This window comes from Rhinatrema bivittatum, chromosome 2, assembly GCF_901001135.1.
Source record: "Rhinatrema bivittatum chromosome 2, aRhiBiv1.1, whole genome shotgun sequence".
In the NCBI taxonomy this organism is placed as follows: domain Eukaryota; kingdom Metazoa; phylum Chordata; class Amphibia; order Gymnophiona; family Rhinatrematidae; genus Rhinatrema; species Rhinatrema bivittatum.
Genome location: NC_042616.1, coordinates 378,140,189 through 378,165,739, shown reverse-complemented (window position 1 = coordinate 378,165,739; position 25,551 = coordinate 378,140,189). Strand labels below are relative to the sequence as shown.

The window sequence follows — 25,551 nt, the reverse complement described above, 5'->3', positions numbered from 1 at the left end:
CTTGGTATTCCATCTCATCACCATCAAATCCCTATGGGGTATTCCCCATCTGGACTGAATGAGGAGCATGGCTTCCCCTCTGACAGCTCCCATTCTCTGGTGACAGGTCTCTGCCAACTGGGAAAATCTACCTGTAAGTTGTCCACTCCAGCTGTGCGAAATGCCGCCAGAACTGGCAACTGCGGCTCGGTCCAGTGAAACAACTCCTAAGCCTCCTGAGACAGCAACGTTGCTTACCTGTAACAGGTGTTCTCCTAGAACAGCATGATGTTAGTCCTCACAAATGGGTGACATCAATGGATGGAGCCCTGCATGGAAAACTTATGTCAAAGTTTCTGGAACTTTAACTAGGCACATTGAGCATGCTCAGCCTGCCCTGAACCACACGTCCATGTGGGGTCCCCCTCTTAAGTTGTATAAAATAGAATTATATAAATGAAATACAAGGACAAACCCAACTCCGTGTTACAGGTAAGCAATTCTGCTTTTTCCTAGGACAAGCAGGAAGGTAGTCCTCACACATGGGTGAATCCCTAGCTACAGGCTGCTTTCTAATATAAAAGGGGACAAACACACCAAGTGCCAACGGGCACAACAATCACAGTGTTGTTGGTAATAGAGGGGGAGACAGCCTGAAACCAAACAATGGGCCCTAGGCAGGGAAGAGTTGGGTTCTATACCTCGAAGAGATACTAGTGTACAGATTGGCTGAACCTACTGTCATGTAGGCCATCCCTATTCAGACACTAATGGGACGTGAATCTGAGGAGAAAACTCCACGTCACAGCCTTGCATATCTCTTCCACGGGAACTGTTCACAAGTGGGCCACTGATGTTGCCATGGTTCTAACAGAAAGAGCCTTGACATAGAGGCCAAATGAGAAAGCCTACTAAATGCCAATCTGCGCTGTTTATGTCACATTGGGGTGTGAGTCAAGAAAGAAACGTAGCTGTGACGGTTCAAAAAATACATACACCGAATTAAGAGATTTAACAACGCATTTACAAGGATAAAGAAGAGTAAATTTTGAACACTTAGACATAGCTTCTACTCTCATATCTAGGAATTTCTTCCTTCTCTCTTGCGTTACCAGATAGTATCAGGAAATAGCCACACATTTTGGCCATAGAACAACTTAGTTCTATTGCGGAAGAACAATCTAAGGGGGTCATTTATCAAAGGCTTATCGCACGTGATACGGCCGTATTGCATGTGATAAGCCTCTATCACACGCGAAAAGGCCCTTTTGCGTCAATAGCATGTAAATTAAATTGGGACGGAGTCGGGGAGGCAAGGGGTGGAATCGGCTGTGTCTTCGCTGCCGGCAATAATGTTACTAACATTATCGTCGGCAGTAGCGTGCCGAATAGCATCACCTTTCACGGTGACACTATTTGGTGCGAAAGCCGGCAGCTGGCGCACCGCAGCTGCTGAAATCGCCCCGCAGTGGTGCGAAGGCTGTGGGCTTTCGCAGGCCTGCCCCCACCCCCCTTTTTCGCAGGATTGATCATTCTGTGAAGAATGATGAATCCAGGCCTAAGTATGTTGTTTTTGTCAGTAAGAAAGGCAAAAGTCACAAAGAGTACTCCACTAGTTGTAACATTATCCGCCTGCGTTAACTCCAGAAGATCTGTGACATTCAGCTATTGTTGCGTTTACAAAGTCCCTTGGCCTCTCTCCGTTCTATTCTGAGGCAAATAGTATGCCTTTGTAATTAAAGGTACAGCATCCATGGTATTTTTAGAATCAAAATGTAGGTAATTCTTAAACAATTCTATTGTTGATATTGGATGGATAACCGGAAAATTCAATACCCTTATATTCAGACCGCGGAGAGAGTTCTCTATATTTTCAATCTTCTTATTTCGCACGCTTTCAAGTTACATTGAATGCTGCTGGTATCCTTCCATTACTTTTGTTTTCTTCCACTTCTTGCATCTTTTTTTCCTGATTTTCAATCCTTTCTTGATTCTTAATACTACATTTATTTGTCTCCAAACAAGATTTAGATAGATTAACAATCGCTACTTCAATAGCTGCTAGTGCTTCCCAAATCGAGTCTATTTTTACTACCACGGGTTTGACGAGAAAGGAGGTTAAAACTTGTGAAGGCTCACCCATTCGCGTGGCCTCAGTGTCAGTGTCCTGAACAGTTTCCAGCGGAGTTACAGCCTGGTGTCATCCGGCATTAATGGTAAGTATGTTCCAAATTGAGGAACTGTTGTCTGCCATTCAAAAGGATTCCCATGTTCCTTCTCATGTAAACTTCCCGGTTCGTCCTCCTTCTGAACTCCTGCTCAGTAGGGCTTTCCGGGGAGGTAATCAATGCAATTTCCCTTATCTCTCTCACACGCTGGGGTGGGGACGGTGTCTCTAGCGCACCGGGACTCAGCGAGATCTCATCTGCCAATGGTAGAGGCGTTTGCTCCATGTCTCTACCTTCCGCGGCGCTTGCTCCCGGCACACCCAAGACTTTTAATGAAGCTCACACTAGACTTCAAGACTGGGCTCCCCACTCAGCTCAGCCCTGCTCCATTAACTTGGGAATACCTTCCTAATTATACTTTTCAATATCATACTTGTACAAACCTTTGTAGACTAAGCCAATCTCTGCTCCTCTCTCTTGCCTGCACAACTTACAGAGGTTTCTGCGAACTTCAAATCCACCACTGCCCTGGGACTCTGGAGTTAACTTGTCATTTACCTAGCAAAGGTCCAGCTATTTTCCATGCTAGAGACAGGACTCTTACCTGCTTCTCCAGAGGGATGACTCTACTGCAGTGTACAGAGAGAGGTCCTGAGACCAACAATGAGATGTCTTCATACATTTGTGATTAGAATAAGATTAACTAGCTAAATTACGCCTTTATGAAGGGTAGTTAATTGGTAATACATTTGAGAAGAGCAAGTTAATTTTGGGCTAGACAGCTGTTTTCAACTGTTATAATATGAGTGATTTACATTGTTAAACCACAAACTTAAAACAATATCTCTCTAATATAAAATATAAAAAGTCATGGGATAGGAGGCGATGTCCTTTTGTGGATTACAAACTGATTAAAAGACAGGAAACAGAGAGTAGGATTAAATGGTCAATGTTCTCAGTGGAAAAGGGTAAACAGTGGAGTGGCCTCAGGGATCTGTACTTGGACCGGTGCTTTTCAATATATATATATAAATGATCTGGAAAGGAATACGATGAGTGAGGTTATCAAATTTGCGGATGATACAAAATTATTCATAGTTAAATCACAAGCGGATTGTGATACATTACAGGAGGACCTTGCAAGACTGGAAGATTGGGCATCCAAATGGCAGATGAAATTTAATGTGGACAAGTGCAAGGTATTGCATATAGGGAAAATTAACCCTTGCTGTAGTTACACGATGTTAGGTTCCATATTAGGAGCTACCACCCAGGAAAAAGATCTAGGCATCATAGTGGATAATACTTTAAAATCGTCAGCTCAGTGTGCTGCAGCAGTCAAAAAAGCAAACAGAATGTTAGGAATTATTAGGAAGGGAATGGTTAATAAAACGGAAAATGTCATAATGCCTCTATATCGCTCCATGGTGAGACCTGACCTGGAATTCTGTGTACAATTCTGGTCGTCGCATCTCAAAAAAGATATAATTGTGATGGAGAAGGTACAGAGAAGGGCAACCAAAATGATAAAGTGGATGGAACAGCTCCCCTATGAGGAAAGGCTGAAGAAGGTAGGGATGTTCAGCTTGTAGAAGAGACGGGTGAGGAGGGATATGATAGAGGTCTTTAAGATCATGAGAGGTCTTGAACGGGTAGATGTGAATCTGTTATTTACACTTTTGAATAATAGAAGAACTAGGGGGCATTCCATGAAGTTAGCAAGTAGCACATTTAAGACTAATCGGAGAAAATTCTTTTTCACTCAACGCACAATAAAGCTCTGGAATTTGTTGCCAGAAGATGTGGTTAGTGCAGTTAGTGTTGCTGGGTTCAAAAAAGGATGGATAAGTTCTTGGAGGAGAAGTCCATTAACGGCTATTAATCAAATTTACTTAGGGAATAGCCATTGCTATTAATTGCATCAATGGCATGGGATCTTCTTAGTGTTTGGGTAATTGCCAGGTTCTTGTGGCCTGGTTTGGCCTCTTTTGGAAACAGGATGCTGGGCTTGATGGATCCTTGGTCTGACCCAGCATGGCAATTTCTTATGTTCTTATGTGGCAGATCGTAGGCAGTTGGCAGCCTCAGCGTCGGGTGGAGTCTCAATGGAAGGGCAAGCAGCTGGAACTGTTAGCCGGACAACAGAGGTAGGAGAAGCTGGATTTGATCAAGCTATTCAAGGAACTTCAACGATATTTCAACCAGAGGTAAAAGCTTTTACTCTATTAAAGCCACCTCAAATAACTTTAGAAAATATCTGGGAGGCTATCACGAAGCTTACAAACCAGCTATCAAGTTTTATGGTTCAACAACAAGATTTAATTGGTCAAGTCAATGTAATAAAATCTCAAGTCCTTGAAATAAAGAGGAAAAATGAGGCTTTAGAAATTAAAGACTCAAATATGCAAAAATCAGTTGATCTTGTAGTAAAAGCACACTTCTATCTTCAAAATAAAATGGAAAGTTTAGAGAACTCTATACGTCGATGCATTCTTAGGATTTTAAACTTTCCTAAGAAAAATTTGTGTCACCTATTGAAATGCTCCATAAATATTTTCTTGAGGTATTACTTATTAAAGAAGATATGATTCTCCCGATTTCTAAGGCCTATTACCTACCGGATAAACTATCCGGGAAGTTGAATATTAGACCGGTTGAATCTTCTGCATTTCTGGAAACCTCAACTGAAGATGAAGTAAAAACTGCGACTCTAATTGTGTCACTTGCACTTGATTCAGATAGATAATTTGTCTTAAAAATGTTTTTTAGGCAAAGAGAAGTATTATTCTTTGGGGTAAAAAAATCATGCGTTCCTAGATGTTGCTAAAACAACACAGGCGAAAAGAGAGCGTTTTCTTATGATGCGTCCAGCCGTAACAGGCTTGGGCGCTTCCTTTTAGCTGTATTTTCTGTGCAAATGTGTTGTGAAGTATTCTGGGGTAAAATATGTGTTTTTTGATCACATACAGTTAAATTCCTTTGTAAACAATAAAGTAAATCCAGACCCTTCAACTGCTAGAACAAGTTCTGAATAGTCCGACCATAGAAATGTAAATCACTAGCTTGATAATCTATCCTTGAGTTTGATAGTTTAATAATGTCCTTCAGAATTTCACTGGAATCCTCTTAATTGTGGTCTGACAGGATATAACAGGGAATTTGTTTTGTTATCTTGTTAAAAATGATTATGTGAATTACCTATCTCTGTGTATCATTTCTTGTCAAGTCAATGCTTGTTAACTGAATTTAAAAGCATATAAATAAAAGATTTAAAAAAAAAAAAAAAATAGAGAGAAGGAACTCAAACCACAACCCAAGTAGGGGGCAGAAAGGTCAAGAAGAGGTAACAGAGCATGAGAATAAGATACCAAGTGGCTTCCAGCTTTATTATAGAAGATCATACCTCTTGCGGTCCCCTGCAGATGTGAAGCTCGAAAGGGGATAGAAATGGAATTACATGCAGGTCATCTCTGTTTTCCTAGGAGGGCCCTGGACCGGTCTAGCAGGTCTCAAGGAAAGGAAATTAACAGATAAGGACAAATTTCTCCTCTCTTATTCTCCTGCTAGAACAGTCCATACAAGTGGGAGTTACCTATCTGAAATTAGACCGAGTGGGATGAAGACAGAGATGCTCTAAGAACTCCAGAACCAAACACTGTATCTGCCTTGGCTTGCACATCCAAGCTGTAATATTTGAGAAAGGAATGCAAGAACGACCAAATGGCCACCTTATAGATATCCTCTAGTGCTACTGCAAAGGCCTCTGTCCATGAGGACGCTTGAGCTCTTGTAGAATGAGCACAAAGCACTGCAGGTGGTTGTCAACACTTCAGTATGTATGATGATGTGGTTGTCTCCTTAATATATCTGGCTAGAGTAGCCTTCGATGCTGAGGACTGCCATATAGCACGAACAACTTGTCCATTTTTCGAAAGGGATTAGTCACTTTCAGATACCTGAAACAACTTCTCCAGTTAGCTCGACATTTGGTTTGCCGAAAGGCTGGGAGTGAAACTGATTCAGATGAAACAGCTATGGTCAAACATACATTATTGTTCTATGCTAGGTTAACTACAGGTATTTTAGCTGATAAATTCACAAATAGTATACCCGTATTTACAATTTAAATATTTCAAATTTTATTCCTTATATTCTTTAAAACACATAAAACATATCCTATATGTCAAAACATTCATACACTCATTCATTCATCTAAACATCATGTGCTACACAATGTTTTAAAATTAACAATACATCACTATTTCACTTTAACATCAAACTCATAAATGTTACAGAAATATTGCAACAATCCCTAATTACAATCAGATCGATACTCTAAGGCCACGGTAGAAACAGTGCGGCAGTGTCAGGCGCACCCTCGTTCCCCGCACGCACAGTTCTCTTCACCTACCACTCGATACTCTCTTCAAATTGCATGCAAATGCATGCCGCGCCTGCGAAGCCTTAGGCAAGCGTTAGGCCCGCGCAACCCATTTTACTGTATAGAGCGCCTATACAGTATCCTGGGTTCGCGGGCCTAACGCTTCACGGCCACGCTGGTATCTGTCATTTCAAATCTCATTTCAAATGACATTTGAAATGACAGGTACCAGGAAGTGGACAGTTATGTTCCCTGATGCTCAGCAAACTTTCCCCCAGCCCCCGCTTACCTGCCCTGGCCCCGTCTGGTCCCCTCCTCCCGAAGCAAAAAAAAAAAACCCAGAAAAGTAGCAAGGCTCGGGCCTGCTACGGTAGTCCCTTCTCCCTTCTCCTCTCCTCCCGATTTCGGCGCTCAAGGCGGCCGGGTGGCCGTGCATTCATCCAGGCAGAGGGAGCCGGCGGCGAAAGCAGCCTCCGGCTCCCTCTGCCTGGATGAATGCACGGCCCCCGCCGGCAGTGAATGAATGCCCGTGCGATTTCGGCGCTCAAGGCGTGACGTCACGACATGTGACTGCCTTGAGCGCCGAAATCGCACGGGCATTCATTCACTGCCGGCGGGGGCCGTGCATTCATCCAGGCAGAGGGAGCCGGAGGCCGTTTCGCCTCCGGCTCCCTCTGTACATTATGACAGGAAAGTGACAGGTATTTATACATATACATTATACATCAAACACATTTCCACCATAGACCGATCATTCTCCATAGCGGGTATCAAAATCTGGAACAACATGCCGTTAGACCTGCGTCTTGAATCCTGTCACAAAACCTTCAAACAAAACCTTAAAACATGGTTGTTTGAACAAGCATTCACTCTATGAATCTCATCTAACCTAAAAATTCAGCTATCCCTTATTATTCCTCACTGGCTCCAAATTCTTTTCCTCGCATTTTGTATTTACATTCTGCTATTCCATACCCCCCCACTGTTACTCAATTTAGGCTATTGTATGCAATGTGACATTGGTCTCGCTGCTGACAGTTAATTTGCTCCTGCGAATACATGGTTATTTATATTTTATTGTTTGATATTTTAATGATGTACGCATATTATCTTTAAAACCCTTGTTTCTGTAAAGCCTGTTGCTGTCAAATGTTTTACTGTTTTTTAAACTGTTACATGTAAAGCCTGTTGCTAATTTATTGTTTCACTCTAAACCGAGGTGATGTATGTCTATACGTACCGCGGTATAAAAGAATCTATAAATAAATAAATATATATATATATAAACAACTTACGCTGCAATGTTTTTTACACTTTACGGTTTTACCCCCATTTTTTACACTTTATTCCCGTTTTAATTTTCGAACACCACACTAACACCAAGTAGAGGGTAAGCGGTAAACTAACAGGTTAAGGATGAGGCAAAATAGCGGGTTACAAAGGAGATAATCTGAGCGTGCGTCACAGTATCGGAGGGGAATAGCTAATTCCTTCATTATACAGCTAATTCGTTCATTTACATATCATATACATGCTGCGTGCGGAAAGGGTTATGCGTCTGTTTTAAGAAGCGCTAAGGACGCGTGAAACTGGAGACTGTATCGCTGGATCGCCTTACGCGTCCGAATTGTGCGCTCCCAGCACGTTACAGACGGGAAATCTTCAACCGCACGTTACAGTATCGACCTGAGTGTAAACAATTTATTTCAAAGACACTTTTCTAGCAAATATTTCTGTTCCTTAATGTTCCCTAAACTTGTCATATTCCATGTGCCTTTCAATATTAATCCGTTTTTAACCTTATTTAACAGATGTCTCTTTTTAATCTTGTTTAACAAATGTCCCGACAGGAAGCTCCTGTTTCATCCGTTGGTTTCTTGAGGGGATTATTCTTATGCTCACATCCAACGACTTCCAACTAATGTCTTCTTAGACATATAGCTCCACTTCCAAATCAAAGTTTATTGGGGAACCTTAAATCAAAAATATTACATTAAAAAAACCATTATTTCACCCACCATCTAACTATTGACATATATTCCATAGACAAATATTAACCCCACTAAATGAAACTCAAATCAATTTCAATAAACTTCACCCTAGCCATTGTTACTATCGTCATCACACTCACCTATATTTCAATTCCTACATAATTTCTTCCATTTCCAATTCCATTTTTGCAATTGCTCATTTCGTTATTGCCGTCTTTCTCTCCTTGATTCACTTTTTCAATCTACTAACCTGAAGCCATTCCGTATTGTCAACACTCTACACACATTTTCATATCAAAAATTGTTTTCGCCAAACCACAACTTCCACTATCTGTAGAGAATATAGAAAGCAACACTACCACCAACCTTCATCATAAATCCACATCTTAAATTTCTTTCTCAAAGGGTACTGCTTACCTTTCCTTCCACTTACAAAAGAAGCTGCAACGGCTTACCCTCCTTCCATCGGCAAAACAACGCCGCGACTGCGCACAACTCACCCACTTTCTACTTCTTTTTAAATATCCCCACGTCATTGCATCAGCTTAGCGTTTGCCGCCCCAAACATTCAAACCTTCGCAAATAAACAACTCCTTCTGCGATCCCTTCATCCATCACAGTTATTCACTCATAATATACTATTCCGATAGAAACTGCGATATTACTCATAGAAAAATATTCCATTCTTTTTCCTGATTCAACCCCCCTGGTTCCACTGTTCCCCATCTATATATGAATCGCTGTTCCTTTTGTGTTAATATCCTTGAAACATTTCCTCCTCTCTTCAATGTCAATTGGTACAGTACACAAAATCTCATTTCTTCTATTTTATGTCCCTTCTTATGCCAATGATTGACCAACAGGGCCTTATCTTTTTTAATTCGAATATTACTAATATGCTCCAAGACTCGGCAGTACAGATTATATGAAAAAGATTGGAGGAAATGGAAATGCCCAGAATGAAAAAAGATTTATTATCCCAATTATCATCAATAGTTCTTAAAAAAAGTTTCTTCCAATTTGAAAATCAGTATTTTCACCAAATTAAAGGCATACCGATGGGGTCTTCTATGGCCCCATCGGTAGCCTGCTTATATGTAGCAGCGTTTGAAAATGCTAATATATATCGATCTCAATTTTGGAATGAAATAGTTACTTGGAAGAGATTTATCGATGACGTTTTCTTTATATTTAAAGGAACGGATCAAAGACTAGATGAGTTGAAGGTTGGATTAACTCAAGGGATAGTAATTTACAGTCTGAATTCAAAGGGGACAGGCAAAGTGTAGCCTTTCTGGATATGAGAGTCTATAAAGTTGCTGAAAAATTGTGTACCACAATCTACAGAAAGCAAACAGACAGAAATACAACCTTAGAATTTTCAAGCTTCCACCCAAAACGATTAAAGGAAAATATACCAGTGGGGCAATTTTTGCGATTGAGACGTCTGTGTACAACTGTGGATGAGTTTAGAGAAAGATCACAGGAGATGACAGTAAGGTTTTTGGAACGAGGATATACAAAAAAAGTTATTAAGAGGGCGTTTAAGCGGGCTTTATACGCCAATAGAGACAATCTGTTGATTACAAGAAGAAAGGATCCATTGACTAGAGTGGTGTGTACCCTTCCATTTTCCCATTTGGGATTTAATATTAAGTCCATTGTGAACCAATGCTGGTCAGTATTACAGGATGAGGGGGTGTTTCGAGAATTGCCAATTTTTGCGTTTAGGAGAAAGAGATCTCTAAGGGACATGTTAACCTCTTCGGTACTGCCTACGCAAAGTGAAGATCAAAAAGATAGGGGGCAGTATACTTGTGAAGGTTGTGTGGTTTGCCCATATGTACAGCAAGTTAAATATATACATATTCCTTCCACAGGGGAAATATATTACTTACCAAGATACTTTAATTGTAAATCTGCTCAAGTGATATATATGATTATTTGCCCCTGTGGATTGTTTTACATTGGGCAAACAAAAAGAGTTATTAAAGTAAGAATATTGGAGCATATTAGTAATATTCGAATAAAAAAAGATAAGGCCCCGTTGGTCAATCATTGGCATAAGAAGGGACATAAAATATAAGAAATGAGATTTTGTGTACTGTACCAACTGACATTGAAGAGAGGAGGAAATGTTTCAAGGATATTAACACAAAAGGAACAGCGATTCATATATAGATGGGGAACAGTGGAACCAGGGGGGTTGAATCAGGAAATAGAATGGAATATTTTTCTATGAGTAATATCGCAGTTGTCTATCGGAATAGTATATTATGAGTGAATAACTGTGATGGATGAAGGGATCGCAGAAGGAGTTGTTTATTTGCGAAGGTTTGAATGTTTGGGGCGGCAAACGCTAAGCTGACGCAATGACGTGGGGATATTTAAAAAGAAGTAGAAAGTGGGTGAGTTGTGCGCAGTCGCGGCGTTGTTTTGCCGATGGAAGGAGGGTAAGCCATTGCGGCTTCTTTTGTGAGTGGAAGGAAAGGTAAGCAGTACCCTTTGAGAAAGAAATTTAAGATGTGGATTTATGATGAAGGTTGGTGGTAGTGTTGCTTTCTATATTCTCTACAGATAGTGGAAGTTGTGGTTTGGCGAAAACAATTTTTGGTATGAAAATGTGTGTAGAGTGCTGACAATACAGAATGGCTTCAGGTTAGTAGATTGAAAAAGTGAATCAAGGAGAGAAAGAAGGCAATAACGAAATGAGCAATTGCAAAAAAGGAATTGGAAATGGAAGAAATTATGTAGGAATTGAAATATAGGTGAGTGTGATGACGATAGTAACAATGGCTAGGGTGAAGTTTATTGAAATTGATTTGAGTTTCATTTAGTGGGGTTAATATTTGTCTATGGAATATATGTCAATAGTTAGATGGTGGGTGAAATAATGGGTTTTTTAATGTAATATTTTTGATTTAAGGTTCCCCAATAAACTTTGATTTGGAAGTGGAGCTATATGTCTAAGAAGACATTAGTTGGAAGTCGTTGGATGTGAGCATAAGAATAATCCCCTGAAGAAACCAACGGGTGAAACAGGAGCTTCCTGTCGGAACATTTGTTAAACAAGATTAAAAAGGGATTAATATTGAAAGGCACATGGAATATGACAAGTTTAGGGAACATTAAGGAACAGAAATATTTGCTACAAAAGTGTCTTTGAAATAAATTGTTTACATTGTAATTAGGGATTGTTGCAATATTTCTGTAACATTTATGAGTGATGTTAAAGTGAAATAGTGATGTATTGTTAATTTTAAAACATTGTGTAGCACATGATGTTTAGATGAATGAATGAGTGTATGAATGTTTTGACATATAGGATATGTTTTATGTGTTTTAAAGAATATAAGGAATAAAATTTGAAATATTTAAAATGTAAATACGGGTATACTATTTGTGAATTTATCAGATGAAACAGCAACATTATGTTTGGTACAAAGCATGGGACCGGCTGGAAGGTAACAGAGTCAGCCATTGCTTGTTGCCGGCATTAGCAGCATGAGATTTATTTAATGTTTGGGTACTTGCCAGGTACTTGTGACTTGGACTGGCCAATGTTGGAGACAAGATACCGGGCTTGATGGACCCTTGGTCTGACTCAGTATGGCATATCTTATGTTCTTATGAGAAAACTAAATAGAGTTCCCTACAGCTAGAGCTTGCATCTCCAAGTTATATCTGGTGGAATAAATAGCTACTAGAAAGGTTGCCTTTAACAAAAGATCCTTCAAAGATGTCTATTTCACTGGTTTGAAGGGTGGGGCTACTAGTACATGGAGGACCAAATTGAGATCCCACTGGAGAATCATAAATTCCATGTTCAGTAAGCCAGCGAGTGGACAAATTATCTGAGTAAAGTTAGCAGGATAACTTACCTCACTGAATGTACTCATCTAAAATTGTCTGGCTACATGTAGGCAGACAATTTAAGAACCTAACTGGCAATGCTTGGATATAACCAGTTAGGTTTTAAGTTATCCGAGTGCAGCCCAGGACATTGTGATTGCTGGTGAGTAGAGCTTTTTGTATTTTTTTTGGGGGGGGGGGGGGGGGGGAGGATAACCCGATTTTTATATTTTAACTGAGCTGGGGAAGTGGTTGGAGGGTCCTGACCTGCAGACATCAGAACATTATGTTCTAATTTAGGAGGGGTTGGGGGGGGGGGAGGGTTGCACAGCTCAGCAGGGCCATATATGAAATTTAGGGGGAGGGGAGAGGAAAATGAGGGAATCAGACCACAGGCCCATTTACATCATTTTTTCCCCCACTACAGTGCTACTTAACCGGATAACTTTGAAGATATCCAGTTAAGTAGCAAGTTATCTGGCCACACAAAGAAGAAAATTATTCCTTACCTTGCTAATTTTCGTTCCTGTGGTTCCATGGATCAGTCCAGACGGTGGGTTATGTTCCCCGTCCAGCAGATGGAGTCAGAACAAAAACTTCTAGGGGAGGTCCTATATAATCTCCCCTCCCCTGCCTCAATTCTCAGTATCTAGACTAGCAAAGCCAAGAAGAGAAGAGACTACTACAGAGGGATCAAGTAACCAATTTGATTAATAATGGCTGACCAATCCAGCCATAACAAGATATGGAAAACATAAACTGAACTGCGAACTTGCGAACATAACTGCAAGACGAAACAATCTTGGAACCCCAAGAAGAAAAACAGAGCGAAAGTCAGAAAGGAAAGCAGGGATGTCCCACAATAAACCCCCAGGCACAGGGAGGGTGTCTGGACTGATCCATGGTACTACAGGAACGAAAATTAGCAAGGTAAGGAATAATTTTCTTTTCCCTGTACGTACCAGGATCAGTCCAGACGGTGGGATGTACCAAAGCTTCCCCATCATGGGTGGGCCGAGGACAGCCCTGCGCGGATGACCCTGTCCCCAAAATGCCCGCCCGCCGGCGCCCGCACGTCCAGGCGGCAATGTCTCACAAAAGTATGGAGCGACTTCCAAGTGGCCGCCCTACTTATCTCTTGGACTGACACCGAAGTACTCTCCGCCCAAGACGTCGCTTGAGCGTGAAGGGAATGAGCCTTGACCGCTAGCGGTGGCGACTTACCCATTCAAAGGTACGCAGCAACGATCGCTCCCTTTAGCCAGCGAGCGATGGACTGTTTGGAAGCCATGCAACCTTTCTTCGGACCGGACCAAAGGACAAACAAGTGATCCGAAAGACGGAAATCATTCGTGAGCTCCAAATAGTGCATCAGACATCGTCGCACATCTAATTTGTGCAGGTCCCCCGAATCAGCCGAAGGGAATGAGGGCAGCTCCACCAATTGGTTGAGGTGAAAAGCCAAGACCACTTAGGTAGAAAAGAAGGCACAGTGCGGAGAGTAACTCCGCCCGCCAAAAACCGGAGATATGGCTCCCGGCAGGATAGTGCTTGCAGTTCGGAGATCCTCCGCGCCGAGCTGATCGCTACCAGGAAGATAGTCTTAAGCGTAACGTCTTTGATGGTGGCTGTGTGTAAAGGCTCAAAAGGTGGACCACAGAGAGCTCGGAGCACCAGGTTCAAGCTCCACGACGGACAAGGAGGACGGATCGGAGGCTTCAAGTGTCTCACCCCTTTAAGGAAATGGATGATATCCGGATGGGAAGACAGCAAAATATTGTTTCCACTATGAAGAAGAGCACCCAAGGCCGCCACCTGAACCCGGAGGGAGTTATATGCCAGGCCCAAGTCTAGCCCTGCCTGTAGAAAAGAGAGAATCTGTGCCACTGAGGCCTGGGTCGATTGGATAGCGTGGGATACGCACCACTCCTCAAAGACCTTCCACACCCGAACATAAGTGACCGAAGTGGACGTCTTACGCACCCGCAATAGAGTAGATATGACGGGCTCAGGATAACCGCGACGTCTCAACTTGCGCCTCTCAAAAGCCAAGCCGCAAGACAGAAGCGATCTGCCCCCTTGAAAAATATTGGTCCCTGACGGAGGAGATGTGGCAGATGACTGAGACGAAGAGGTCCCTCCAGCGTCAGATGGAGCAGATCTGCGAACCACGGTCGCCAGGGCCACTCCGGCGCCACCAGGATTACTGGCCCCGGATGCGCCTCTACTCTTCAGATGACCTTTCCCCCTAGTGGCCACGGTGGAAACACATACAGGAGACAGTGATGCGGCCACGGCAGGACCAGTGCATCACCCCTTCTGCGCCGTGCTCCCGTCTGCGACTGAAGAAGCGAGCGGCCTTTGCATTTCTGGCGGTTGCCATCAGATCCATGCGCAGCATCCCCCAGCGCTTGACTATCAGACTCATGGCTTCCTCCGAGAGTTCCCACTCTCCGGGGTCCAAGCATTGTCGGCTGAGGAAGTCCGCCTGTACGTTGTCCACGCCCGCAATGTGAGACGTCGCTAAGCGCTGTAGGTGGAGTTCTGCCCACTCCATCAGCTTGCCGGTCTCTAAGGATACGAGACGACTTCTCGTGCCCCCCTGGCGATTGATGTATGCTACCGTGGTCGCATTGTCCGACAGAATTCTGACCGCTCGACGGCGCACCAGAGGGAAGAACCCCTACAGCGCTAAACGGACCGCCCTGGTCTCCAGCCGGTTGATGGGCCAGCGCGCGACTGTTCCTCCGTCCATCGGCCCTGGATCGAGCTGTTTCGACAGACCGCTCCCCAGCCGGTCAGGCTGGCGTCCGTGGTGACTATCACCCAGTCCGGGGCCTCCAGGGATACACCCTGGGCCAGTCGATGAGGGTCAAGCCACCAGCGGAGGCTTGACCCTCATCGACTGGCCCTCGGGATCGGCAGGACCGCCTGGTAGTCCCGCGAAGCTGGTTTCCACCTGGACAGCAAGGCCCTCTGGAGAGGTCGCAGGTGAGCGAAAGCCCACGGGACCAGATCGATGGTGGAGGCCATGGTTCCTAACACCTGCAGATAGTCCCATGCCGTGGGCGTTTCGAGGGTCATGAAACCGAGGACCTGTTCGCGAAGCGCCTGCGCCCTCTCCGGCCGCAGAAATACCATAGCCTCCTTTGTGTCGAAATGGGCTCCTAGGAAGTCCAACGATTGGGATGGTACCAGCTTGCTCTTCGCAAAATTGACGATCCACCCCAGCGAGTGGAGAAGTCGTACCACCCTGTCGACCGCTCGAAGGCCCTGCGCTCGGGACTTCGCTCGAATGAGCCAGTCGTCCAGGTAGGATTGCACGAGGATTCCTTCTCTGCATAGAGCCGCCGCCACTACCACCATGACCTTGGTAAACACACAGGAAGCTGTGGCCAGACCGAACTGTAGGGCCCGGAACTGAAAATGCTGCCCCAGGATTTTGAACCGGAGATAGCGCTGGTGGGCCTGATGGATCGGGATGTGAAGATTCGCCTCCGTAAGATCCAGCGAGGCCAAGAATTCGCCTGGGTGCACCGCAGCCAGTACCGAGCGAAGCGTCTCCATGCGGAATTGAGGTACCCTGAGAGACTTGTTGACGGTCTTGAGATCCAGAATGGGCCGGAAAGTACCCTCCTTCTTGGGAACCACGAAATAAACTGAATAATGACCCCGACCGAGCTCGGAGGCTGCGACCGGCACTATTGCGCCCAACGATAGGAGACGATCGATGGTCTGTCGAACGGCCCTCTGCTTGAGCCGGGACCTGCACGGGAAGAACAGGAACCTGTCTCGGGGAGCGTGTACAAAATCCAAGGAGTAGCCGTGTCTTAGAATATCTAGGACCCATTGATCCGACGTGATTTGGACCCACTCTTCGTAGAACAGAGCAAGTCAATCCCCCAGCCGGGGAATCGACTCGTGGGTCCTCCTGGCATCATTGGGAGGACTTTGGGGGGATGCCTGAGCCCTGCCCTTCCTTACCGTGACAGCGTCCACGAAAGGACCGGTTCCAGGTGTGCGAAAGAGAGGATGGTGCCCGGGGCGGCTGTTGCCTCGTGGAACGAGGCCGGCGCTGATTTCGGTACCGGCTTCTGGAGGAACTGAAGGATCTGGAAGAACGTGGACGGTCCTCCGGTAATTTATGGACCGCATTTTCGTTGAGAGACTTGATAATTTGATCCAGGTCTTCTCCAAAAAGATACTTACCCTTAAAGGGGAGGGATCCTAGTCGAGTCTTGGAGGAGGCATCAGCCGACCAGTTTCGCAGCCACAGGAGCCGACGAGCCGACACCGCCGCAACCATCGAGCGGGCTAAGACCCGAAGGAGATCGTACAGGGCATCAGCGCCGTAGGCGACGACGGCCTCCAACCTGTCCGCCTGTTGCGCTTCTGCATCCGGCAAACACTGTGAAGTGAGCAGCTGTTGAACCCAATGAAGCCCAGCTCGCTGCGCTAGCGAACTGCAAATCGCAGCCCGCATCCCCAACGCTGAGACTTCGAAGACCCGTTTCAGATATACCTCCAGCTTCCTATCCTGGATGTCCTTCAACGCTGTACCCCCCGTAACGGGAATGGTGGTATGCTTAGTGACCGCTGAGACCGCGGAGTCCACAGCGGGAACCTTGAGAAGCCCCAGGAAGTCTGACGGAAGGGGATACAACTTTTCCATGGCCCTACTGACCCTAAGGTTGGACTCCGGCGCATTCCACTCTCTGGAGATGAGCTGCAATATGGTGTGATGTGTGGGAAAAGCCTTCGCTAAAGGCCGAAGGCCCACCAGGAGAGGATCCCCCTTATTGATCTTCGGGTCGGGCCCCACCGGATCCGGAGGAGGATCGATATCCATCTCCTGCAGGATGTGGGGAATGAGGTCGTCCAATTCCCCAGCCTGAAAATTGCGGAGCACTCTCGGATCGTCGCCCTCCAACTGGGTCGCCAAGATGGGGTCTTCCCCGTTCGGGTCCAGAGGAACGTCCCCCCCGAAGAGGAACCCGGCGCCGAATGAATCACCGGTGGTTCTCGGGAGGGCCCTGGTCCCTCGAGTCATGGGGTACCGGCCTGGAGGAATCTGCCCCCTAGAAGGGTGTCCGAACGCGCTACCTTAGTGGGAGGGGGAGGGGGGAGGGGGGAGGGGGAGGGGGGGCCCCCCCCCCCCCCCCCCCGGTGACTCCCTGCTCTGCAAAAACGCCCTATGCATTAAAACCACAATTCTGGCGAAAAGGCAGGAAAACCTGAGGGGCAACCCCCCCGGGGGCTCCCCCTGCTGACCAATCGGATCCGATTCCATGCCGGAGGCTAAAACCGGCAGCTTCACCAAAATCGGGTCTCCTGCCTCCTCTTCTGAGAAGCCGGCATCCGAGTCTTGTAAAAAAATGGCCGCCATTCCCGCGCTCAGCAGGAACGGAGCCTGCCGCTTCTTCCTTGCTCGGTCCTGTGGTCTTGCGGCCTCCCCCGGGGGGGGGGGCTGTCTTCCCCCTCGGAGGGACAGCTCGAGCGATGCCCCTCTCGGGATCGGCGTTCTCCCTGACGGCCCCCGGCCTCACAGGGCGCCGCGTGCTGCATCGGCGAGGAGGAGAGGAGGAGGGGCAGGCGTGCGCGCAGCAAAAAACCTGCAGAGACGAGGCGACCTATAGGACCAGGACCGGGCCCGGCCCCCCCCCCCCCCCCCCACCGACCTGAAGAGACCGTCGGGGAATTGGACTCCCCGACGGCAGGCGGCCCCGGGGAATGTAACGTCGCAGGGCCGCGGGTCGGGAGGCCTCTCGCTCCGCAGGGGAGGGGGGAGGGGAGACTAAAGAACAGGGCCGAGGGGGAGAGATCGGCGCCACTGACATGCACCCCGGGTCCTGGCCCGCAGCCGGCCACACAGGCTTCCAGGTAAGCTGTAAGAGAAAAAACCCCGAACACTTACCCAAAGCACAGATAAGGGAGAGAGAGAAGAGTCAAAAAGCCAGACACTGCTAGAACAGCCTGTCAGCAAGTCACGAGCCAGGCAGGGAGGGCAGAGGCACCTCTCTCTCCTGTCTGTTCTACATTAATGTTGACTTAATCATTTCTTTTTTTTTTTTCCTTGATCCCTCTAAAGAAAAGCCTAGAACCCTAAGCTAAAGTACTGGGGACCACCGTGTCCCCTGCTCACATCTGCTGGAGTCAGAACGATACTGAGAATTGAGGCAGGGGAGGGGAGATTATATAGGACCTCCCCTAGAAGTTTTTGTTCTGACTCCATCTGCTGGACGGGGGACATAACCCACCATCTAGACTGATCCTGGTACGTACAGGGAACTAGACATCTTTTCACCTGCTCCGAAGCAGGTTTAAAGTTATCCAGCTAACTTAGCCAGATACAACTGAAATGTGGCTAAGTTAGCTTGATAACTTAGGTAAGCCTTGTAACACCTCTTTTTTTTAATCTGGCTACAATCTAACAGCATAAGTGGTTCAATATTTAAAAACTTGCCATTTTGATAGATAATTTTTTAGTTGTACATCTAGATGGCTTTGAATATTAACATCAAAGGGTCTACAGGGAAGGCGGATATACTTCACTACAAGCAGGAAGTGAACTACATCTGTATGGACGGCCACCTTAAGTTTCTTGACTGGTACCCTGTATCAAGATAAGTGTGTCACCAGTAATTTCAAAGAATTAAGTGCTAACTCTTTGTCTAGGCATTTCAGGGGAAAGTCCAAAATGGATTAAATGTGTGCCCTTCAAGGGGAGGCAAAGTTCCTCACAAAAGCTTTCAAAGAGACACCAATGAGGCAGAATTTCTGCAAGCTATTAAACATGGTTGAAATGAGAAAAAGACACAAAAAAATAGTAAAAATGAACTGAGATGTTAAAAGAGAAAATCAGCGATGTGAAGACCCGCCCCCCCCCCGACGTCATGACGACCAGCCAGCGGCGACCCGATTAACGGCGCAATTCCACCAGGCGCTGTTACAGAGGGGCAGCCCACTACCATCGGGCACTTAAAGAAAACTACATCTTGTGAGAAAAAGACACAAAAAAATAGTAAAAATGAACTGAGATGTTAAAAGAGAAAATCAGCGATGTGAAGACTCGCCCCCCCCCCCCCCCCCGATGTCATGACGACCAGCCAGCGGCGACCCGATTAACGTCGCAATTACACCAGGCGTCGCGAGCCGGGCGTGACAAAGGGGTTTTCCCCTTTGTGCTCCCCTTCATACTAACCTTTGTGCTCCTTCTAATATAATTATATTTATGTTTATGTTAATAATTTAACTTTTATTAATGTTATTTAGCTTTTTGCTTTGTTTAAAATTATTTCATTATTGACGTTTAAATGTATTAGACTAAGGAATTTTACTTCCTGCTCATTCTGTTTCATTGTAAACCGGTTTGATATGCATTTTATGCAGGAAAATCGGTATAAAAAAACTTTAAATAAATAACTAACTAACTAACTAACTAACTAACTAACTAACTAACTAGGAATATCTCTTCCTACACAATTTAGCTTATTTTTAAGGGCCAGGCTATAAGACATACCGGTAATAGAGTCAGGTTTACCATCAGCACTGGGCTCTGCCATAGCAGCTCACGTCCTCCTGGTAGATGTAGAGGGGCCCCAGACAGCAACCTTATTAGGTATGTAATCCAAAGTCTCCTTGGCCAATCTAGGGCCACTAGGATTATCACAGAAATGTGATCTTCTATCAGTGTCTTATTTATTTATGGACATTTGATATTCCAACTTTTCCCACAGTTGATCTCAAGGCAGATTACAATAAACTTAAATGAACAGAGGCATTTCAACAGCTTACAATTAAACCAGAATTTGGAATTAGAATAGCACTGGGACCCAGAACAGGAAACCCATATGTAAATAGTTTCAAGATCCAGTAGTGTCCTTGTCATATATAACACGGTCCCTTGTCAGGAACTCAGGTAGATGGACCGGAAAGATGTGGGTCTCAGGAGAAGGCATGACTGAAAAGCCATGCCTTTGCTTTTTTTCTGAAATGGAGGTAGCATAACTCCAGGCACAGGGTTTCTGGTACTTTGTTCCAAATTTCTGGTGCATAACAGCTGAAAGTGCAATTTTGTGCAGGGCAATATGGATGCAATCAGTGGAGGAGAGGAAAGAAGAGCCATTTGGGAAGATAAGAATTCCCATGATGGCATTTAAGGGCAGAGAAGTTGGGAGAAGTATTCAAGCACCAGTTTATCAAGCATTTGAAGACAAAGCAGAGAGTTTTAAATTTTATTCAGCTTTCTACAATGAGGGGCCAGGGTTGGAAGACAGAAGAATTTATCCCTTGGCTAGGGCAAGATCAATGTATCTGTTCTGCTGGAGACCACTTCCTTTCGATGACTGGAAAATGTCTGTCTGTCTTAGAGTTTGAGGATTGCCATAAGGTTCATAATTGGTGCCCCCCCCCCCCACTGAAGTACAATCAACTGAAAGTCTTCCTGGCTAAGCTTCTACTCCCTAGGATCTAGTTTCTTTTTGCTGAGAAAACTAGCTTCCAGATCCTCGGTTCCTGCAATATGGGATATGGAGAGATGAAGCAGATTCTACTCTGCTTATTGGAACAGGCCTGCTTCCTGTGCCACTATGGGACTCCATGTGCTCTCTTGTTTGTTCACATGCACTACTGCAGTGGTTTGTCTGACAGAACTTGAACTGCCATTCCTTTTATCAATGAGAGGAACTGTGACAGGGCTAGCCAAATGGCTCTTGTTTCTAGCCTGTTTATTGGCCATGATGAATCCTCCTTGGTACAGAGGCCCTGAGCCACCTGATCCAGACAACGAGCACCCCAGACAAATGTGTTCACATCAGATATTACTATGTTCCAGTTGGGAGGTTCCAGATCTATTCCTTTCAATAGGTTCAAGGGCATTGTCCACCATTTCAGGTTCTTTCTTACCAGAAGGGACACAGGCCAGTGAGTCTCATATTTGTAGAATGTAGGGAACCACTGCATCAGTAGGGACCACTGCAGTGGTTGCATGTGAGCCCTGGCATACAGTGCCAAATCTAATGTTGCCATAAGGCGCAAGGGCTGGAGATAGTCTGTGTGGTTTTTGAGACTGGAAGGCTTGTACATGAGATACCAACGTGGTGACCCTTTTTGGGTCAGAGAAACACATCCTTCTACTGTACTGAATTAGGCTCCTAAGAACTCTATTTATTTATTTAAAATGTATTATATGCCATGTCCTCCAAAGTTTGGGGCAGTTTACAAAACACATCCATAACTAATAAAACTATAAATTCGGGGCAGTTTACAAAGCACATACATAAGTAATAAAACACAGACAAATAAAACTATTAAATAGACATAAAAACCGGAACATAGATGAATTAACATACATTAATATCTTGATGAGCAGGGGTGATATGATACAGACGTTCAGATACTTGAAAGGTTTTAATGATCCAAAGTTAACGACAAACGTTTTCCGTTGGAAAAAAAATCAGCAGAACCAGGGGTCACGATTTAAAACTCCAGGGAGGAAGACTCAGAACCAATGTCAGGAAGTATTTCTTCACGGAGAGGGTGGTGGATGCCTGGAACGCCCTTCCGGAGGAAGTGGTGAAGACCAAAACTGTGAAGGATTTCAAAGGGGTGTGGGATAAACATTGTGGGTCCATAAAGCCTGGAGGATGGGAATGAAGAGAAAAGGTATGGGGGTGGCTTGTAGGAATAAACACTGTGGATCCATAAAGCCTGAAGGATGGGAATGAAGAGAAGAGGTATGGGGGTGGCTTCACTGTGGATTCATAAAGCCTGGAGGATGGGAATGAAGAGAAGAGGTATGGGGGTGGCTGCGGGAATGAGGCTACTACCTGGTGATTAAAACCCTTATTCAATAAATGTTCACACGGTTAATGAGACTCCAACATTGCTCTATGCTTCAATGGCAAAAGGAAATGTGGGAAAGAGAATTTGCATTCAGGCAACAACCAACAAGGTAGCACAGTCTGGGTAAACAAATAAGCATGGGAGTAGCTTGCTTGTTGCGGCGGTTACTACCCCAAACCAATTAAGCCTTATACTTCACTTTCAATGCATATCCAGCGTAAATCTCTGCTTCAACGGCAGGGGGAATGAAGAAAAGAAGATTTATATTCAGACAACAACAAACAAGGACTGAATTGCACAGTCTGGGTAAACAAATAAGAGTGGGAGTTGCTTGTTGCGGCAGTCACTACCCCTAACAAATGAAGCCTGATACTTCACTTTGAATGCATATCCAGCACAGCTCACTGCTTCAACAGCAGGGGGGAATGAAGAAATAGGATTTACATCCAGCCAACATCTAACAAGGCATTGATCTGAGCAGTATGAGTATACAAACATCGGGGTAAATTGCTTGATACGACAGTTACTACCCTCAAACATTAAACCTTATACTTCACTTTGATACAGCTCCAACACTGCTTCTCTGCATCAATGGCGGGGGTGGAAGGAAATTAGAGTAAAAAAGCTACCAATAAGGGCCCTGAACTCAGTGGTCGGAGTAACGGATAAGTATGAGAAAATAAGTGTGAAAGCTTACTGGGTAGACTGGATGGGCCTATTGGTCTTCTTCTGCCGTCATTTCTATGATTCTATATCTTTAAATGCTAATTTAAATAAATGACATTTGAGTGCTTTTTTAAATTCTTTGGGATTAGAGATGAGTCTGACATATGGTGGAAGGCTGTTCCAAGTAATGGGACCTGTGATGGAAAATGTGCTCAAACTGTTCTCTGCATACTTTACCATCTATTCTAACTGTTCCAGGAGCTGGCTTATGGCAGCTAGCTTCCCTGGAAAGACTTGGCTCTGATGAGCCAATCGTCTAGATAAGGGTGCACCATTATGTCTTGACTGCAGAAAGCTGCCACCACTACTACCATCACCTTGGTAAAGGTCCTTGGCACTGTTGTGAGCTCCATAGGAATATCCTTGAACAGAAAGTGCTTCCTTATTATGTAGAAGCGAAGAAGTCTCTGGTAAGTTTCCTAGATAAGAATATGGAAATAGGCCAGGTCCAGAGATTAAAAAAAAACCAAAACTATCTCCCTTTCCTACTGCCACTATGACCGAACGAAGGGTTTCCATTCTGAAGTGGGGAACATGGAGGCACCTGTTCACTTCTTTTAGATCCAGAGCAGTGTGATAGGATCAGTCCTTCTTTGGGACCACAAAATAGAATATCTTCTTTAGCTCTAAACCTCGACTGGGAAGGGAACTACCAACTCTAGACTCTGAAGCCTTCTCAGAATAGCTTCTATAGCTTCCCTTTTGGTGGGGGATGTGCAAGAGGAAAAATAAAGGCATCTGCGATGAGGACAGCCAGATCATTTGCTGGAGACAGCCTACTGACAAATGCCTAGTCTGCACCTCTCTTATAATCCTGAGAAATGTCATGAAAGAAGACATTGCTCCCAGCTGGTGGGCAGGGAAATCCCACTTGTATGAAAGGATAAGAAAAACATCTTTTAGTTTTTTACTATGTGATACTTCTTTACTAAAGCTTTGCTAGACTACATGAGCACAAATGGTACCATGCCAACAATGCAGGAAAGTTACCTGTTTCAATGGATTCTGGCTCCAGAGGTGTAGTGCTCCATGGAAAGCGTGGGCAAGAATCATAGATCCACCAGGGCCAAACTGACAGCCAAAGAACCCCAGTGTGTTCCCACCCACTTCTCCGACACGAACCTGGGTAAAAATGATGAAAGAAACCAAAGAGAGTTTAAAAGCTTTTCTTCTCAAGGCACCCACAAATAACTTTTCAGATAGCCTCAGAAATAGTACATGAAGAAAACTTAAAATTCTATACCTCAAATTCCAAACTTTGACACTTCTGTGGTGATCTATATATGTTGGAATTTTACATTATATTTTCAATTAAGGTAGATACTCTAAAATATATATATATATTATTGATTCTAAATAGCTCACCGTTTGGTATAAAATAGGCTTTGGTTCCTAATTTATACCAAGAAATTATTTTGAATAATTTTTCTTCTCCTCTGATTCCTAAGTTAATATTAAATGTGTTCCCAAGAGTATGGCTATCCCTATTATTCCCTTTCCTGTAACTCTCCCCACTCACCCTCCATCCCACCACAAAGTAGTCCAGAGATACTAGAAAAAACAGCAATTAAAGATAAAACAAGGTTTAATTATAACTGTAGAAACAATTTTCTACTTTACTATGGCCTGATATCACCATCCCTATGACTTCTTATCAAAACTTAATATTGCATAGTATAGATGTAGCCAAATTCCATACCGCAGTATGAAATCAAATTAACAGATTAAAATACTGGCAAATCCTAGAACCTAGCAGCTATGGAAAAGAAGACTGCAATGTGTTTGCAGAAATAGTGAAATGCTTTTTTTTTTTTTTTTTTAATGTATGCCAATGTCTGTGACATTTGACTTGTCCTCATTCCCGCTTTTCACTTCCAATAGTGTTACAAAATTTGTGATGTTTTAATATATTTGATTAAGGATAGGTGTAATGAATGCACATAGACCATGTATAAATATCAACTGATGAAAGGCAGAGCTATTTTAGACTTAATTCTCAGTGGAACACAGAATTTGGTGCAAAAGGTAAAGCAGAGATGCTTACCTGTAACAGGTGTTCTCCTAGGACAGCAAGATGTTAGCCCTCAAACATGGGTGACATCATTGGATGGAGCCCGACACGGAACTTTGATCTCAAAGATTCTAGAGCTTTCTGCATACCCTGCTGAGCATGTGCAGCTGTAGTCATCACCCTGCCCCCTAGGCAGAGTCCCTCAGTCCATGATACAGCTTATACATGGTGAAACTGGCAGGCGGGTTCGTGAGGACTGCCATCCTGCTGTCCTAGGAGAACACCTGTTATAGATAAGCAACTCTGCTTTCTCCTAGGACAAGCAGGATGGTAGTCCTCACACATGGGTGAATATCAAGCTACAGGCTGTCCGAGCAGGACAAAGCGGTAAACCGTACAGTACTGGAGCACTACCTCCGTCCTTTGCCTGCAAGGCAGCCGACCCACCAGGCTGAAGATTTGGGCTCTACAAAGAAAGCCAAGAAAAAGACTGAGATACAAATCCCCGTGCGTAGCAGGGATGCTTGAAACAGGGGAGTGATACAGGTGCAAACAAACAACTGTGCATCATGGAAGACACTACAAACAGGATTCTGTCAA

The 25,551-nt window shown here is 44.6% G+C and overlaps 1 protein-coding gene across 3 annotated transcripts in view; it reads right to left on the bottom strand.

The window, feature by feature from the left end:
- Positions 1–25,551, bottom strand: part of ELP2 (elongator acetyltransferase complex subunit 2) — a 751,239-nt gene that overhangs the window by 361,151 nt on the left and 364,537 nt on the right. For all 3 annotated transcript variants that reach the window (XR_003854643.1, XR_003854644.1, XM_029589989.1), the window contains exon 11: positions 23,931–24,062. Coding sequence is in view for 1 of the 3 variants with exons in the window: in XM_029589989.1 (XP_029445849.1) it covers positions 23,931–24,062 (132 nt within the window). In the remaining 2 variants the exon portion in view is untranslated. The remainder of the gene's footprint in view (positions 1–23,930; positions 24,063–25,551) is intronic.